Consider the following 17409-nt stretch of genomic DNA (forward strand, 5'->3'; position numbering starts at 1 on the left):
TACCGTGCTCTTACGACAGAATTCCTCAACGTAGCATCTGATTTTCTAACCTGCCAGTGGGCCTGGATCTACTGGATATACGTTCACGGGAGAGTTTACTGCTTCTCAGAATATAAAGTATTTTAGGAGCAACATAAACTCTGGAGGAGACCCATTAAATGATGACTGCTGACCTGGGTTTTCACGGTTGAGACTGAAGCTATCCTTGCATGACCTCAGCCGATGGAAACAAAACTTCAGTCATTAGTTCTGAGAACCTACAGTGAACTATGTCACTTAGAGCTGCAAGCTAACACTGCGGAGATTCAGAGGCTGCATGTGAATGAGCATTAGTCTGGTCCATCTTTGCAGGTAAATCACAGACCCTCCGGCTGAAATCAGGCCTCCCGTGATGGAGAATGCACGTGGATAAGCCTTATGATTGTTAAGAATTCTTTCCTCCTCTGGCTGGGAAAAGATCAAGTGTTGCCCTGGGACTGAGGTTTTGAATCTGGTAACACTCTCTGCCTGGGATTAATTCTCAGTCTGCCTGTGTACTCGCAGGACAGAGGACCCCAGGAAATGTGGTACCACGTTTGCCTTCCAGGTCTTGGGTCTGAGTCTGTCTGAAATCCCACCACCTCCCTGGACTGTCCTGTAGAGAAAGGAGGGTCCTGGCCAGGCCTGCTGGGAACTCTGAGGAGCAGACAGACGCTTCTCTGTAAAAGCACTCCAGTTCCCAAGGGAGCCAGAAAGGCTCTCTTGGCGGGGGGAGGGGGGACATTTAACTGGTCGTCTCCTTTTAAGTGTCTATTATCGCATTGCATTTTCACTTGTCTCTGCCCTGTCTGGCAGGGACTTAAGTCTAATTAAAAGCCTGATATTTTCCAAAAGCAACAAGCAACTTTTCTTTTTCTTTAAACGTGTGAGGACAAGCATGACCAGGGTCCCCAGGGGCCGCAGGACGAGGTGGCCGCCTCCGTTATTCCGGCATCCTCTCCTGCAGGGAGCGTGCCCCAGGGAGCTGCCCAGGGCAGCGGGGTGCCTCTGGGGCCCACGCCCCTGCCCTGCTGGCCCGGGGAGTCTGGCGGGATGCGCCCTGGAGACGCTGTTACCTTACTTATGTGCTCTCTGAAAGACCATTTGTGAAGAGTGGCTCCTGGTGCCCCTGAGTGACTCGCCTCTAACAATCCAGCCAGTGTGTTCCCCCTCAGGGTGGAAAACACTGGTTTGGAAAATCTGGTGACTTTCGGTCTCCTGTGAGTGTGTGTGAACAGACTAACCTCGCTCCTGGCCTGGGAAACCTTCTCTCATTCCAGTGGGCAGAGGCAAGGCTCCCACCTCGGTCACTCCCTGAACACGACACCTCCTACCTCAGTGGCAGATTTATCCAAGTATATAATAACCTGAGCAAGGGAAGTTATCCATTTTCTTTCTCAAAATACTCATGTTTCATAAAACTAGACTATGGTATAGGCATAGGGAAGAAACAACTCTGGGCGACAGAGAGTGTATTATAGACAAGGATGGTGCCGGGCTGCAGAGAATTACAGACTGTACCTGCAGCTGTTTCTCATACTGCCTTCCTTACTTTGTTGGAAAATATGGCAACAGGATGGGGGAGGGTGAGGAGGTGAGGTTATCTGTAAGGGGATCAATGCGTCCACCTCCTACCCTCCCACCCCTACTCCTTTTTGGAGGAATCATCTGTACATACAAGGACAGAGCAGTGGGCACTGGCTACAGAAGAGGAAAGGTGGAGAAGGCCACTCAGCTCGGAAGGCAGGCATCTGATGGTGACGTAAACCGCCTTCTCCCCACACCTGAGTGTGGCCGTCAGCGACGACTGCATTCTAACTGGTACAGGAAAGTCAACTGCGGAGGTGCACGCTGGGACGAGACACCAACGCCTTCCTCTACTGAGTATTCCAGGCGTCTCTGAGCTTGAATTTTAGAATTATTTCCAGGCATGCTTTTAATTGTCTACTGACGTGGATTTATCCACCTTGGACCCAAGACATTCAAGGCAGATACCCACACAGACACCCCAGAAGTTCCCGGCCGCACGGTCACAAGGGGCCGTGGTCCGGAACCAAACACAACCTACTCGGGTGGCACCTGTGGTTTGTTTTGGGGAAGCCGGTGAGACGTTCAGCACGTAAGTCATGAGTTCAACAACAAGGTCCTCCTGTATGGCAGGGGGAACTGTACTCAACATCTTGTAGTAACTTACGGTGAAAACAAATATATGTATGTTCATGTACAACTAAAGCACTGTGCTGTAGGCCAGAAATTGACACAACACTATAAACTGACTATGCTTCAATAAAAAATACATATAGAACAAACATTATTAGTTCGGCATGTGCTCTGCTTCTGAGCCCAGGACAGTGGGTCCCTGCCAGACGAGGCGGATCCAAAGATGAGGAAGACAGGACCCTGGCTGCAGACACCATCAGGCCCCAGGGGGGTGCCCGCCCAGCCCACCCAGGGGCTGTCACGGGGCAGGGGGGTACAGCCAGGACGCTGCTCGGAGGGGACTGCGGTCCTGAGCGGGACTGGGAGTGCAGGCAGGGGGCGGGGGTTAGGGAAAGCATTTCCAAGGCTGGGTCGGTGGGCTACGGCGTGTTTGAGGAAAACAGAGGAGCTGATACATGCTGCTGCTGATAGAACCTGCAAACCCGAGGGGCCAGGGACGGCCAGCTCACCCTATCCCCTTCTCCGACCCCAGGTTAAACAGCAGGGAAAACCTCAAAGTCCAGACCAGACATGAGGAGGATGTCATTGCAAATCAGGCGGGAAAGAATTCTGGGATAACTGACTGCTCACTGAAGAGAAAATTAAGTGAAATTCCTATTTTATGTGATAGGTAAAAATGAATTCCAAGTACTCTGAAGATCTTAATATAAAATTAAAAAGTTTAAAATTAATAGAAGGTATAAACACATTTTATAACCTTGGGATGGGAAGGCCTTCAGCGTCTCAAGAATCCCACAATCTGTAGAGGAGAACAGAGCTGGATGGAATTTCTCCCAAAAGTTCTACACTATAAAATACACTCTACTAGAGTAAAGAGCAGATGACAAGAGCTGGAGAAAAATCTAGAATATCTGAGACAAATGCTTAATCCCTATAAAGCATAAAGGACTCCTATAAATCAAGAAAAATAACCCAAAAGAAAAAAAAAAACAGAAAGGACATGGACGGATCAGTCACAGAACAAAGGAATGCGGGTACTGTCTAAGTGCACAAAACCACTGCTGGGCAAGTCATCACTGGATTTAAAGAGATTAAAGCAATCTTAAAAGCAATTTTCCCACCTTTCAGAACACCATTGTGGGGGTGGGCACCGATTCTAATTATGCTGCTGAGAGAACGGGGGAGGGGCACTGCAGGTGGGGGCTGCGGGGATAAAACCACTGGGAAGTTGATTTTGCGCCTCCACCCAAACTCAGGATGAATGTAGCCTGGGAGCTGCTTTTAGCATTCTTGAAATTCAAATCAGGCACGTCTAGGTTGACTGGGGAAATATTCGTGAATGTAAGAAAATCAAGGTAGTGAAAAAATGTCCTGGTCAGAGCAGCCTGCGGGGCTCTGCTCTGGGACCTCAGCCGTCACCTCATCTGGGCGGGATGGGGAAGGGCCTCTTCACTGCCAGATGCCCACACCCCAAATGCAGCGCGAGTCAGTAAAGGAACACTGCAAGTGTGGCTGGCTGCCAGGCCGGCGCCGAATACGACTCAATTTGGGAAATAAACCGAAGTACCACCTGCATGGAGAAACACACAGCGGGTTCAAGCAGGTGACCTGAGGGCCTCCAGGATGACTCTCTAAGCTGGCTGAGGCCGCTGCTTTGGGCGAGACCAGCGATTCTCTCTGGGGCACCGCTGACATCTGGACCGGGTAATTCTTCCCAGGGGGCCGTCCTGTGCATTACGAGATGTTTGGAGCATCCCTGGCTTCTACTCTCAGATGCCAGCAGTATCATCTCTGCCCCCTTCCCCCACTGCCCCGGCTATGCAAACAAAAGTGCCTCCAGACTTCGCCAGTGTCCTCTGGGCGGAAAGAACCACCGCGTTCAGCAAATGGACGGTTCGTCCCACGCATGATATACTCCGTAAGGTCTGGACTCCCTGTGTCCTCAGACGGGGGGCGCACGCTGGAGGTTGGCCGGCCCCCTGGGCGCAGGGGGGTGTGCGGGGAACAGGAAGCGGCTGGTGGGGTACCCTGCACTCGCATCAGAGGCGACACAGCGCTATTTTGAGATTTCAGTAAATATTAAGGGATATACATTTTTAGGGGGGTATTTACTGAATGTTTTTTAAAAGGCTGAGAAATTGAGACAGCAAATAAGGAACAGCCCAGAAAATTATTTCCTTTCTTTACAAAACACACCTAATTATGAAACAGAGATTGAAGCACTTGGAATCTTGACTGTGACAGCACAGGACACGGGTAACATGATGGGCAGAAGTGACAACAGCCACGTGTACTGACGGCGTGGGGTGTTCCGGGTACCATCCTGGGCAATCAGTACACAAAACAAGACTCTCTGCTGTCCCTGGAGGTAAAAAAGGACTGTCTCTGTTTCATAGGGAGGAGAATCGGCTCAGAAGTGTTACGGAACTTGCTCAGGGGAAACACCACCACGCTTTCCCGCTGAATTCCCAGTAATACATTTACAATTACACAAATTCTAACGCCTCGTGATGAAGTTGATTTTGTAAAATCTCAAATATTTACTGCACTCAAAGAGGAATTCAGTGTAACACTCTCGGAGGTCAATGCACCACTTCACGCTTCATTTTAGAGGCAAAGGATGATCTGCACCGACTGCTGTGGGAACTGACCCCTCCCGGATATGTTCTGGGGGGTGATACACCCTGGTGTCAAAACGCAGCCAGCACAGGTTGCTGGGTGATCCCTCGCAGGAGGTAAACGCACTTCACAGGCCACTGAGAACACCCGCAGAAATAGACGGTAAAAACACCAGAGAGACAAAAACTTAAGCAAAATCTGAAATGATGAACTCCGCAGAGGTTGAGGAGCTGTGAAATCCTCGTGAACTTGGCACAATTCAGCTCAGCTTACTCTGTGTGCATCTCTTTCCAAAGATCATTCTTAATTACTTTTGGTGACAGGAAGCTGCAGGAGAATGGAAGACAAATACACAGAAAAGCCTAAACTCCAACTTTAATGAGAATTTCCAACTTAATTGATGACCCGTCAGACGTGTTTACCAAGCCCTGTGCCTTTTCTGGAGCTGACTTCCTTGAAATGCCTGTTATTTACCATCTGATAAAGGTGCCAATGAGCACTGGAATGGTTTACAGTCAGAGTGAGAAGCTACAGCAAAAATACACTGCCTACTTTTCCATTATATTTTATTACAAGATATCAAATATATATATGAATGTATATGTATAACTGAATCACTCTGCTGTACACCTGAGGCTAACACTGTAAGTCAACTACACATCAATAAAAAAAAATCTGAAAAAAGAAAACACACTGCATCATTAGTACCTGAAATAATGGGGACTTTTTATTAGACTTTCTGGCAACTGTATAATCCTACTCGCTTCCAGCAAAAGGAGGACTGAAAACAGCACATCCTGTGGCCACTGGTGGCTGCTCATGTCACCCGACTTTTGGGTTATTTCTGTAATATGGGTGGACACCCTCAAACATGTCCTTTGGAGAACTCCAAAAATAAAAAAAGTCTTGCTCCAGAACAGCTCACACACAAGCACCTCCGAAGCTGTGGAATCGAAGTGGCAACACTAGGGAAGCAAAGCAGAGCAGCGGCGGGAGCCAGGAGCCAGCCCGTGCCTTCCGGGACCGCGGTGTCCGCACCAGTAGCACCACCTCGCCCTCTCAGCATCCATGAGCTGCTCCTGGAACCGCCAAGCACACGGGCTGGGCGCCAGAGCAGCTGGCCGGACAGCTCTGAACACACCTGGGTGTGCACGCCTCACACGCATGCCACCTGGGGTCCTGGTGCTGCCTCCTCCACTCGGGCGTGGGTCTCAGGGACTGAGCCATCCTTCGCCTACCGAGACTGGAAGGAGGAGCAGGTGCCGCCCAGGCACGGAGGGAGCTGAAGCCCAGCCCGGCCGCACTCGGTCGGGTACTGGCTCCTCCCCTCACCTGCTTCACACCTGTACCTCGGGGTCGGCAGCACCCGCGGTCTCGCTAACTGCCAGCACAGGAAATCACGTGTGTCACTTGGTCCAGGGACTTAATAACCAGGGGTGCTTGTTAGTGGAAATTACCCGCATTGTGCTTGTTTTCAGCAGCAGGCCACTGCGTCCAGGTGACGTTCTAGGTCCTTGCGCCCTTCCCACGCTGTACCCGTCACCCCTGTGCTGAGCTGTTAACGAGCCGCTGCTCCACCTAAACCCCGGCCAGTCGGCCTGGAAACTGAAAGCTACGTCCTGGTTACAACGTGGCATCTTCCCCTCAGAAACGAGGAGTCAGAGACGACGGGTCCTCGAGCGGCACCACGATGCTACGTTTTATGATGAGGATCAATGTCCCGCTGTTTCCTCTGTCCCGCCTGGTTGACAGCAGTGCTTTGTGTATTACCCTGCATTACCTGCGTCCTGAAATGGCTGTGACTATGCGCTATAATTACACAGGCTGAGCTGGAACGCCAAGTGCTAGTATCACGGGTTCTCTGAAAAAATCTACAGAGTGTCGTCCTCATGAGATTTTAAAAACAGCCAAATGCTTTTTCAGCAAGGCCACTGGCTCCAAACAGGACCAGAGGGTTTTGACGGCACGGTTCTCTGGGCCACAGCTTTGTCACCCCCCACCCCCATGCAGCCACAAGATAGGAGAACAGTGAGCCTCATGTGACCTCGTTCACCCATCCGACGTGCAGACAAGCAGCTGAGGCACAGGGTCCTCTGGCCAAGACTGACTCAACATCAGCCATCGGGACCTCTCACCATCTTCTCGGAGCCATCAGGTGCGATTCCAGGACAGCACTCAAAATGTCACGGCTTAAGTTCAGGCCCTGACTCTCCACTGTTCCCTGGTCCTCGTCCTCTCCAGGACCCAGGGTTCAGAACCCCAGCTCTGCCCCGAGGTCCACGTGAAAGGCAGGCTTGGTCTGGAGTCCCTGGTCCCCTCTATGCAGTCACCTCGGGAACCCTCACAGAGGCCCAGCCCCGCAGAAAGACTCCACGGAGCCCAGGGACCTGTGTGTGTGCAGGTTGCCATGGTTACCACCTCCAGCCCTTCTGACCTGTGGTCTGGGAGGAAGGGGCTGTGGGGACTGGGACGTGGGCAGGGGTGTCAACGGCACGGTCTCTGAGGTCCCTTCTGATGTAAAAGTTGTGGTCCTGTAATTTCACTTGGGGAGGAAGCTCCCCCCTGGTAGCTGAAACATGCCAAACCACACAAGACTGTTCACTATTGTAACACTTTTACTAGGTGGGAGAAGCCCTGGGGCTCCACACATCCCTGAACGGCTGACAAAAGCAGCGTGAGGACCCGCATGGGAGATGCAGGGACACGGCAGAGGTGTGAGCCTCCCAGACAACCCATCCATCCACGGAGAGTCTAAGGAGGCAGACATGGGAGCCTCTGTTCTCTTCCGGAGTGGTTAAGATAAAACGAGGAAAAGAGGTCAGAAATGTAGGTCTTCTGGGAGCTGAGACTGCGGGGTTAGAGAGCTTAGGCTCAGCCAGATGGGCGGTCCTTCCACCCGGCCCCCTCAGCCCCTCACATCCTCGACGCGCGCTAAGCACGTCACGCTGGGCTCTCCCACCTGAAACAGGAAGGGTGCCGACTCCGATGAGCCCAGCAGTGCCCTCTCCAGCCTCAGCCTTTCCTCAAGTGCGCTCCTGTTTAGGAAAGCCAGAAACTCACTCCTGAGAAGCCAAGCGCTCCCAAGGGCACCTGTCATTTCTCACTCCTACGGCCTCCCGCCTTCTTGGCCTCGGCAGTGACAGTCTAGCAGCTTCAGCCAGGAGCACAGACCATCTCCAGCTGGTGCTAAGAACCTGCCCGGAGACTTCTTTTAAAATGCATGGCCTTTAAATTCACAGTCAACGAATTCAACTGACGTTTAATGATCAACAACTTATGTTCCATGAAGCCAAGCAGAACTCCCCTATAACTGGAACATACACTTGAGGGAAAGCCACGTTAATGTTCACCCCTACATTTTGTGCGCACTGTTACAAAATTCAAGAGGCCTCGTAAAATGTTTGCCTTCTGTCTTCTGAGTCAGAGTGAAAAAACGAATTTATCACTGCTTTGAGTGCTTACGGATACATATTTCTCCTGCCTTAGAAACACAAGACAAAACGAGATTTTTAAATGACTTGAATAAGAACAGCCAAGAGACGGGGTGCCGGCCCCGAAGTCCCCGCTGCTGTTTCGTGACCCTGGACGTGACCGGGAAGCCTACCTCCTTCTCGCTCCTCCTCCTCCAGCAGCTTCCCGATGGAATTGTACCACCTGAACTGTGGCTCGGGGACGCCGGACACGCTGCAGTTAATCAAGGCACTGTTCCCCTCCCTGACAATGACGTGGTCGGTTCTGGCGGTGACCACAGGCGCAGAGCCGGCGACCATGTCCGTGCCGTTTAAAGTGCTGTTGGCCAGGCTCTTAGCAGTTGCCAGAGTGGACACCAGGATTAGGAAGGGCACAGAAGGCAGAAAGCACACAGGCAGGAGGCTCCTCGACCCGCCCATCTTCCTCGCTGGCTCCGTGAGGTGACAGGGATGGCGGCCGGGGGTCTCCTACCGGACAACACGCTGCTCACGGCAGGCCGAGGGACCAGCCCATCCTGGAGCCATAGAGAGGGCTCTTGGTTAAGATCCTGTTAAAAAAAAATTTGACACATAAATATGAGCATTCATGCTTTTAATTATTATTTATCAAACGTTGGAACCCAGCTAAAATGCAAATGTACGTAATTTTTAAACAGCTCACAAATTCAGGGGACGTTCCAGAGGACGTTCCAGACGTTCAGCTGTGTTTTTCACAGAAATCATGACAATATACTTTTGTTATTTTTGCTCCTGAAACAGACAATGCTCAGTAGGAACAGGTGGAATTTACATCACATGCCTTCAAGGGGCCTGAAGGCCGACCCAGGCTGCTTCTTTTTTTTAAGAAACACATTTTTATTGAACTATAGTCAGTTTATAACGTTGTGTCAGTTTCTGCCGCACAGCACAAGACTGCAGTCACACAGGAACGTACACATAATCGTTTTCATGTTCTTTTTCACCATAAGTTACTGTAAGATACTGAATACAGCTCCCTGTGCTGTACAGTATACACTTGTTGTTTATTTTATACGTAGGACCCAGGCTTCTTTACTCAGCACCCCAACGCCCCTCTCCACCCGCCAGCTGTCCCCATCGTGGATGACCTGATGGTTCACCGGGGCCCCTCAACCTCTCTGCTGGTGGACGTGACCTCTGGCTACTTCGGTGCACATGTGGGCCCGGCCACAGGGGAAGGGCTCCACCAGAGTCAGCCCGGCAGCCCCCGTCCCCACGAGGGCTTCCAGGACCCTCGACTCCCCGCCAGGCACCCGCCCCGACTCCTGGAGCTTCACGGCATCCAGCTGCCCCTGCTCCCGGTGACCCTCCCCCCACCCCGGTCACTCACTGGATTCCTTGGTTTCCATCTTCGCCTGCCTCCCAGGACGCAGGGGGTGACGTGATGGGGGCTGCACTTCTTCTAGCCTCCCCCTACACCTTGAGCCTTCATCTCGTCCACTAACCACACAGCCACACCCGGGACCTTTCTTCTCTGCAAGTTCTGAATTCTGAAGTTCCAGGTCTTTCCGAAGTTCTCAACAACCATCTTTAACTGCACCCCCACCCTCTTCCAAGCCTCTTACTCCCCTCGCTGGGCCTCCCAGCCTTCCTGTTTTTTCCAGCCTTTCCCTCCTACCCTGGCTGGCACGCTCCGCTTCTGTCTCGTCTGGACCGGAGTGCACAGACCCCACACCCTGCACCCTCACTCCATGTCCTGCCTCCACACAACCATGATCAAGCCAATCCCCTGTCGTCCTGGCCCCTACACCCCAGGGGCTGGGGCACAGCCAGAGAGGATCCTCCAACCATGTCGTTACAGCAAAAATAAAGGGACGACCACCGGCCCCAGCCCAGCCCTCGGGGACAGCTGGCCACCTGAGCCTCAGGTCTGGTGTCCTCTCCCCATGATGCTGACAGTCCCTTTGACTGTAGAATCAGCACCTTAGCCCAGCGGTGGTCCTACCCCATGCCCCCACTGCGGGGCGTGCAGGTGTGGGTGTGAACTCCCTGCCCATCTTCCTGCCCCGTGGGAGGCACTCTGCATCTTCTCACCTCCACGTGCTCTGCACTTTGCCTGCTCCTCCCTGAAGCAGCTCTCCTGTCCCGGGTCACTCCCAGCTGCCAAGGGCTCAGTCTCTCTCTTACTAAATCTGTAGCAAATGCCACCATCAGCTGTGGTTCCCGCCACTTCCCCCTTCCGTGGCTTCTACCCTCCCCCCTGCCACTGTTCTTTATCAGTTGCCGTCTTCTCCCCAGTCCTGCAGGTCAGCAACCCTGAGGGGGTCATCTTTCCACCCTCAACCTTTCCAAAGTTCCGTCCCCCCGCCTTCACCGCCACCTACGACCTAGTAACTCAAGTCCACATCCTCAGTCCCGACTCTTCCCTGCACTGCAGACAAGTAGCACCAACTGCCCTCTGGACATCTTCACCAGGGTGCTGGGCGGGGAACTCACATCAAACGTCTCCAGACCGAACTCACCTAACCCGCTAACCAAGCCATGTGTCCGGGATCCTCGACTGTGGTGGGCACGGCCCTCAATTCCACGGCTGCCCTCACCCCTCAGTAATTACATGGTGTCAATTCCACTTCTTAAATGCTGCTCGGGCTGTTCCCTCCTTTCTGGGCCCCCTCTCTGAGCCTGGGTTTGGACCTGTCTCCTCACCAGAAATGGTGAAGGAGCCTCTGGTGGGATCTGCCCGCCTCCAGCCTCTCCCCAGGTCCCAGCACCGTCCCTGTAACCACCCGACAACACGCATCACATGTGGACATCTCTTTACTGAGCACTTCTGAGTCCCTGCACTGAGACTTTGTAGCCTCTGAGTTCCTCAACCTTCTCACTCCCTCAGAAGTGAGTCCTGAAGATAAGCAAGGTCCTGCTGTGCAGCGCAGGGAACTACATTCAGTGTCCTGCAATAACCTAGAATGGGAAAGGATGTGAAAACAAATGTACATATGTAAATGCACGACTGGGACATTAAGCCTACATCAGACATAACTGATGTGTTGTAACTGACTGTACTTCAGAGAAAAAGTCCTGAACACCTACTCTGGGCAGACAATATTCTAGGTCCCAGAGAGAGATGGCAAGACAGATCTTTTGTGTTATACGGAGATTATATTCTCACGGGAACAGCCGACAATAAGTACGAACCACGTAAATGAGAACTTCTGCTCACGATGCATGCTTTGGAAAGCGCACTCCGATGCACTCGAACACTGAGTTAGGTAATCAGGGAGAACTTCCCTGAGGAGGTGGCCCTGGAGCCGGGGCCTCTTTGGGAATCAGCCACACCTAGACCTGGGAGAAAAGCATTCCGGGAAGAAGGAACAACAAAAGCAAACAGGGTGTTGCAAGATGGCTCAGAGACATAGACAAGATCACAGAGGGCTTTTGAGGACAGAGTATGGAATCTGGATTTTATCTGATATTCACTGGAAAATTTTAAGCATGGGAGTGACAAGATCTGATTTCTCTTTTAAAATCAACTTTACTGTGGTATAATTTACAAATTAAGAAAACCATCCATTTCAAGGATGTATGTAAGTACATGAATGACTGGGGGACACTGTGCTGTACACCAGAAACTGGCACATTGTAATTGACTATATGTCAGTTTCAAAAAAGAGAAAGAAAAATATCCATTTCAGGTATGCATCTCAATAGGTTTTGACAAATTTATACACCCATGTAACCACAACAGTAAACAAGATAGAGAATGTTTCCATCACGACCACAAGTTCCCTGTGTTCCTCCCATTTTAGCTTTCACACGGATACATCTGGCTATTTCTGTGTGTGGCTGAGGGAGGGACCAAGGCTCATCTTCCCCCCATGTGGATATCCAGTCATTTCAGCGCCGTCTGTAGGAAGGACCACACTTCCTCCAATGGCTTATCTTGCCCTCTTGTCAAAAACAGTGAGTCTACTTGTAAACCTCACTCTGTCCCACGTATGCAGCCAACACCATCCTGCCCGTGCCGTCTGCCTCATCTGTCTGTGTGTCTGAAGTCACCCATACACTTTAGATGCCCAGTGAACTGCTGAACGGATGGCCCTCTCTCCGAAAGCAGCAATTATTAGGCCAGCTCTGTGGACAATGACACAGAAGAGGTACTCGAGGTGATGAATCTGCTTCAGACTACAGACTTCCTCGGCAGGAAAGGTAAGAGTTTCCTTGGAGCCACAGATTTCCCTGCTCCTGGTGGACTGTGGTGCCTTTCTGCCCAGGACAGTCTCCCGGGACTGGCCAGCAGGAGCCGCGGGGCTGGAGACAGCTCAGCCCTGCACGACTATGCCGACGCTTCCTTTACTTGGCTCATCTCATGGTTTCCTTTTGCAGGGAGTTGGATACAGAATGCCTAAGAGCATGGCCTCAGGTTTCAGAGAGACAGGGCCAGCATTCTGGGTCTGACCACCCTTACGGCCTGGCCTGGGTGTTTGTGGCCCAGCACTTGCCAGGTAAGGATGATCACAAGGATTCACGATCAAGGGTGCACAAAGCACGTACGTGTTACTCAGCTTGAAAAATAAGTTACTGACGCAGCACATAGCACATCGTTTACTGAAATTACACTTCTGGGTTCAATCCCCAGTACCTCCGTCAAAAAGATAAGCAAATAAACCTAACTACCTCATTTTAAAAAAAAAAGAAAGAAAGAAAGAGAAGAGTAACTCCCGGGGGAGGGGCCAGAAGACTGTGGAGACATCACGTCCCTTTGGACACCGGGGAAACGTCCCACCAATGGGCTTGGCGCAGCCCGGCCGACTTTGCAGACGGCATCCTGAAAAGTTCAGTCAGTAACAGTGGAACGCTGGGAGAGACACTTCAGCCACAAAGAATTAACCACGAGGACTATAATCCAGCAGCTTAACATGCAGTCCTTCAAAATACAACAAAGGCCACAGATCCCCAAACCCGGGCTCAACAGAACAGCCACAATGGGAGGATTGTTAAGGTCCACGCGTTTGCTCAGGGCCTTTGGGAAAACCTTCATAGAATCCTTGATTTTTTATAAATGGAACAAAAGAGAAAACACTTAGCAAACACCACAGGTCCTTTCTTTAACTCGACCCCTTCCTGCCTTCCCACCAACTGCATTTTATCTAAAAGCATTTAAACACCATGCCTGGTGGAGTCTTATCTGCTGGCTCCTCACCTGTAACAGAACATGACCACTGGCCGTGCATTTCTGGAGCTGGGAGGAAAAGGGCCTCTTGTTTCAGGGTGTTTTGAACCAGATGAATGTTCGTGCTTGTTCTTTCTTGGCAGTGGACATGCTGGTATTTCCCCATCAGCTGTGCTGGATAATTTCATACCCACAACAACTGATTTTGTCACAACATCTACTGAGAGTCACCACTACTTTTTCATTTGTGCATAAATGATGCCTTGGGCCCTGAAGCTGCCTTTTAGATCAAGACACGTCCCTGACAGGTCCCAACTCCTGAGACCTGGCAGGAACCCCCAGCATCCCGTGCAGTGAGAGGCGCTGGGGCAGCCACTCTGTCACAGATGCCACTGTGCAAGGCGGGGAGCCGGCCGGGGCCACCTCAGCTCCGGACAGCTTTCTGCGCCTTCTCTCACGCTCCCTCTTAAGCATTATAATCAATGAAAACCTACCGCCCATGCTCGCCATTTTTAAAAACAGGGTTTCAAAGTCATTTTCTTCTGCAATTTTAAAGAAAAATTCCAACAAAATTCCCACCGGTCCATTCTTTCTCCCGTAATTTGAGATTTCAGGTAGTTACGGGGATGTCTGAATATGACCCACCGGAATCCAAAGCCAAACATCAGGAACTGTGTGGAGTAAGGGCAGCAAGTCCCCGCGGTGACTTCCACCGCCCAGGGGCACATCATTCATGTTCTAAGTCAGCTCGGTTTTGTCTCCGCGCCCAAAGCCCCGTGACAGAGGGAGGCTCGCGCGGTCCTTCTGTTTTCCCCTGAACATGTCCGAGGATCTGTTTGTGGAGGATTCTCATCACACAGAGGTAGTTCCTAACTCAGATGGCAGACACGACGGCTCCACAAAGGATGAAGTGCACCCTGCTCAGGTCACCCTGGACACACCCGGAGAGACCAACCCCAGTCAGTGCCGGTACCTGAGGAGCCCAGGGTGCCAGGCACGTGCCGGGGGTGTGGGCACACCGGTCAGACATGGGCCTCACCTGCCATCCCAGAATCTGCAAGGTGGCAGACAAAGTAAGTCCACAATTACAAGGCGGGGGGCAGCTCCCCCATCAGAGGGCCCGGCGGCCGCCGCGGCACCACACAGGAGCCCCAAGCGGTCCGAGGTTGTAAGCTCTGCTATTTCATTGATGAAGCTAAGGCACTGCCTTTTCAAAAACAGGTCTGTTTTAAAGCAGTTTCTCAAACCTAAAAGTGAACATCTTCCCCCGAGATGCCACCTCTGGGACACTTCATTTCTGATGGGGTATAATACTGAGAAACCATTCTTGCACATCCACCCTATTTTTTCCACCTGGTATGTTTTTCTGATTAAAAGTAAGAATCCTATCGACTAAAGCTCCCACAAATAGTATGTTTAAAAAAGGAGGACGAGAAAAAGCACCGCATCACAGGCTTTCCTCTCCAGGCACCACGGCCGTGATCCCGCAGGATGAAGACACACTCGCTCACAGGACAAGAGCAGCGTGAGATCTGGAGAAACCTGTGCATCTTTCCTCAAAGGTGTTCTGTTGGTTTTTTATACCAGATCAGAAAGGAGGCCAAAGAAGGTACGTGACGGCCCAGGGCCACAGAACCTCAGAACCAGGCTCACGCCCACATCAGGCCCAACGTTACGGGAACGCCTCTTGGTGCCACGGAGGCTCCAGCACCCAAGTCTTGTGAGGAGGGCTATTCCAATCACAGGCGCATCTTTCAGAAGACTTTATTGATGTTTTTGTGTGTATTTAACTTCTTCCAATTCTCATTCTAAGTGGACAGGCTAAAACAGTCTGGGGCCCAATTACTGTAAATCCGTCACTGATCGGAGACGTATTTCCTCGGAAATCTGACAGTCCAGGGAATAAACCAAACCTAGGAACTGAATACAAACAGGACGATACACTGGTGGACGGGGCCTTCGTGCTACCAAACCAGCTCCCGATCAGGTGACAATGCAGACTAGAGGGTGAGGACGCCGGGGGGGGCCTTCCCTCTCATCTCTGATGCGTGACCAGTAGACTCTGCACTGGACCCAGAGCAGGCCCAGCGGCACCTCGAGCTGCTCCGTCCTTCTCTGCCCGTCTCTACCACAAGGTTTTTTCTTTCTCAGCATCTACCCTGCTTTAAAAAAAAAAGTGTCCTTTCAAAAACATTCTCCCTACTCTTTGGAGTATGTATACAGGGAGAGTCAGATTGTCATTCTGGGCCAATTAATTTCTGTTTCTGGCTCATCCACTTCAGCCAACCTTCAATTCTTGTGGTTTTAGTTTCATCACAAGCCCACTGCTCGAGATGTTCTGCATGTGCTTCATACACAAAACTAACTTTAGCATATAAACCAAGACTTCCTTAGAACCTGGTCTCAGAACACAGCTTCCCTTGCAGGGAGAGGAGGGGGCCTCCCTACACTGCTTGGGAGCAGAGGCTGTGGGGTCTGGCCCATCCATCAGGGGACTCGGGCTGGGCAGGGGAGGAGGGTTCAGGGGACTCCGTCCTACGCCTGAAATACAGGGTTTAGGGGACTGCAGAAATGAAATTTAATTTCTATTTCAAAAATCAAAACCATCGTCCCTTGCTCCTTGTCTCCCTGGTGTCTGATTAAGGCCATTCAGAGCCACAGTAGAGGAACTGGCCCACCCGGGGTTTCTTCTTTCATCAGAATAAAAATCTGATTTATGGTCCACGAGACACACCCACAGACGTCATCCCATCTGAGCTTCGCCAGGACCCCACGGCGCGGGGAAGGCCTGGTGTTCTGTTCACACTGACAGTGAAAGAGGCAGAGACCAACCCCTGTGGATGCCCCTCTAGAACCTCGTCTCCTGACCTCACCCGAGGGCTCCTGTCACCTGCCCACGGTGTCCACTCCCAGGACAACCTCACTAAATGCCATTAACATCCAAACTGTCAGAATGATCATTTTAAAACATTGTGATTACTTATTTTTACCATTATTATTATTTAAAATTTTGTACATGGAGCAGTACTTTTCGAAGTCTGGCTGGACCTGAATAACCGTTCGGCTAACTGTACTGCATGCATCCTAAGGTCAATCTTCTCCAAAAGGTGTTTCAGTGTGCCACTAGGGAAAATTACCTCAACTACACACCAGAAGAAAGCTGGAAGCGTGGATTCAGTGGTTTCCCCCCAGAATCTCTGAAACAGGCTTTGCTTCCTCTCAGCTTTGATGGGAGAAGGCCCTGCAGGCTGACTGGCTTCTCAGCTGGGTAGTCAGCCTCACGTGGGCCATAAAAACAACCAGGATGGGTCAGCTCAATGAAGCTGAACTCAAAGCACTTCCGAGGCCACCAGTATCAGTTTGGTTCCAACTGCGGTGGCTCTTTAAAAAAATTTTTAAGACTAGGTCTTTACCCTAAAGACGTTTACAATCTCGGTGATACCTGCAAACAAACAATATGCAATTAAGCACTAAACTGGGTAAATACTGCAGAAATTCACAGGGCCAGCTGGGAAGGTCACAGAATGTTCCCTGGGGCTGGCCAAGTCCTGAAGGGTGAATAAAGGAGACGGGACAGTTTTCCCAGCGGGAGGAAAGGCTCAGTTTAGCAAGCAGGGGTGGAAATCAACACAGCCCGCCAATTTAAAATAAAAATCTACGTGTTTTTTACAGCGTGTTTCAGCAAGACTCATGTAGAGGATCTGCTGTGCCTGCCCAGCTGGAGAATGCTGCTTGTCAGGGCCCTCCTCCAGAAGTTCTATTTAGATGGCCTCGGCGGCTTCTTAGGGCACATGACCAAGAGGACTTTGAGACAGACAATCCATCACCCCGGGGAAAGGAGGGGAGATGCCAAAACCTGGAGGAAGGGACGGGATGCCCGACGAAGGCAGGAGGGAGTGCAAAGTCCACTATGGGTCCTGGGGTCAGACGGACAGGGAGAAATGCCTGGTCCCCAGGGAAGCAGGGAACTGGTAGTACTCTGATGCTTTCTGGAAATTAATTTCAAGTTTCTCA

General features: G+C 51.3%; 1 protein-coding gene across 4 annotated transcripts in view; it reads right to left on the minus strand.

Moving 5' to 3' along the window:
- MFAP3L (microfibril associated protein 3 like) overlaps positions 1-17409 on the minus strand; it is a 30913-nt gene that overhangs the window by 6242 nt on the left and 7262 nt on the right. For 2 of the 4 annotated variants that reach the window (XM_072952558.1, XM_072952557.1), the window contains exon 2: positions 8402-8815. In XM_072952558.1, the coding sequence (XP_072808659.1) occupies positions 8402-8687 (286 nt within the window). In that variant the 5' untranslated portion in view covers positions 8688-8815. Of the gene's footprint in view, positions 1-6932; positions 7128-8401; positions 8816-9615; positions 9742-17409 lie in introns of those variants that run through there. The other 2 variants (XM_072952556.1, XM_072952559.1) reach the window with 2 other exon arrangements.

The sequence above is a fragment of the Vicugna pacos genome, chromosome 31, assembly GCF_048564905.1.
Source record: "Vicugna pacos chromosome 31, VicPac4, whole genome shotgun sequence".
In the NCBI taxonomy this organism is placed as follows: domain Eukaryota; kingdom Metazoa; phylum Chordata; class Mammalia; order Artiodactyla; family Camelidae; genus Vicugna; species Vicugna pacos.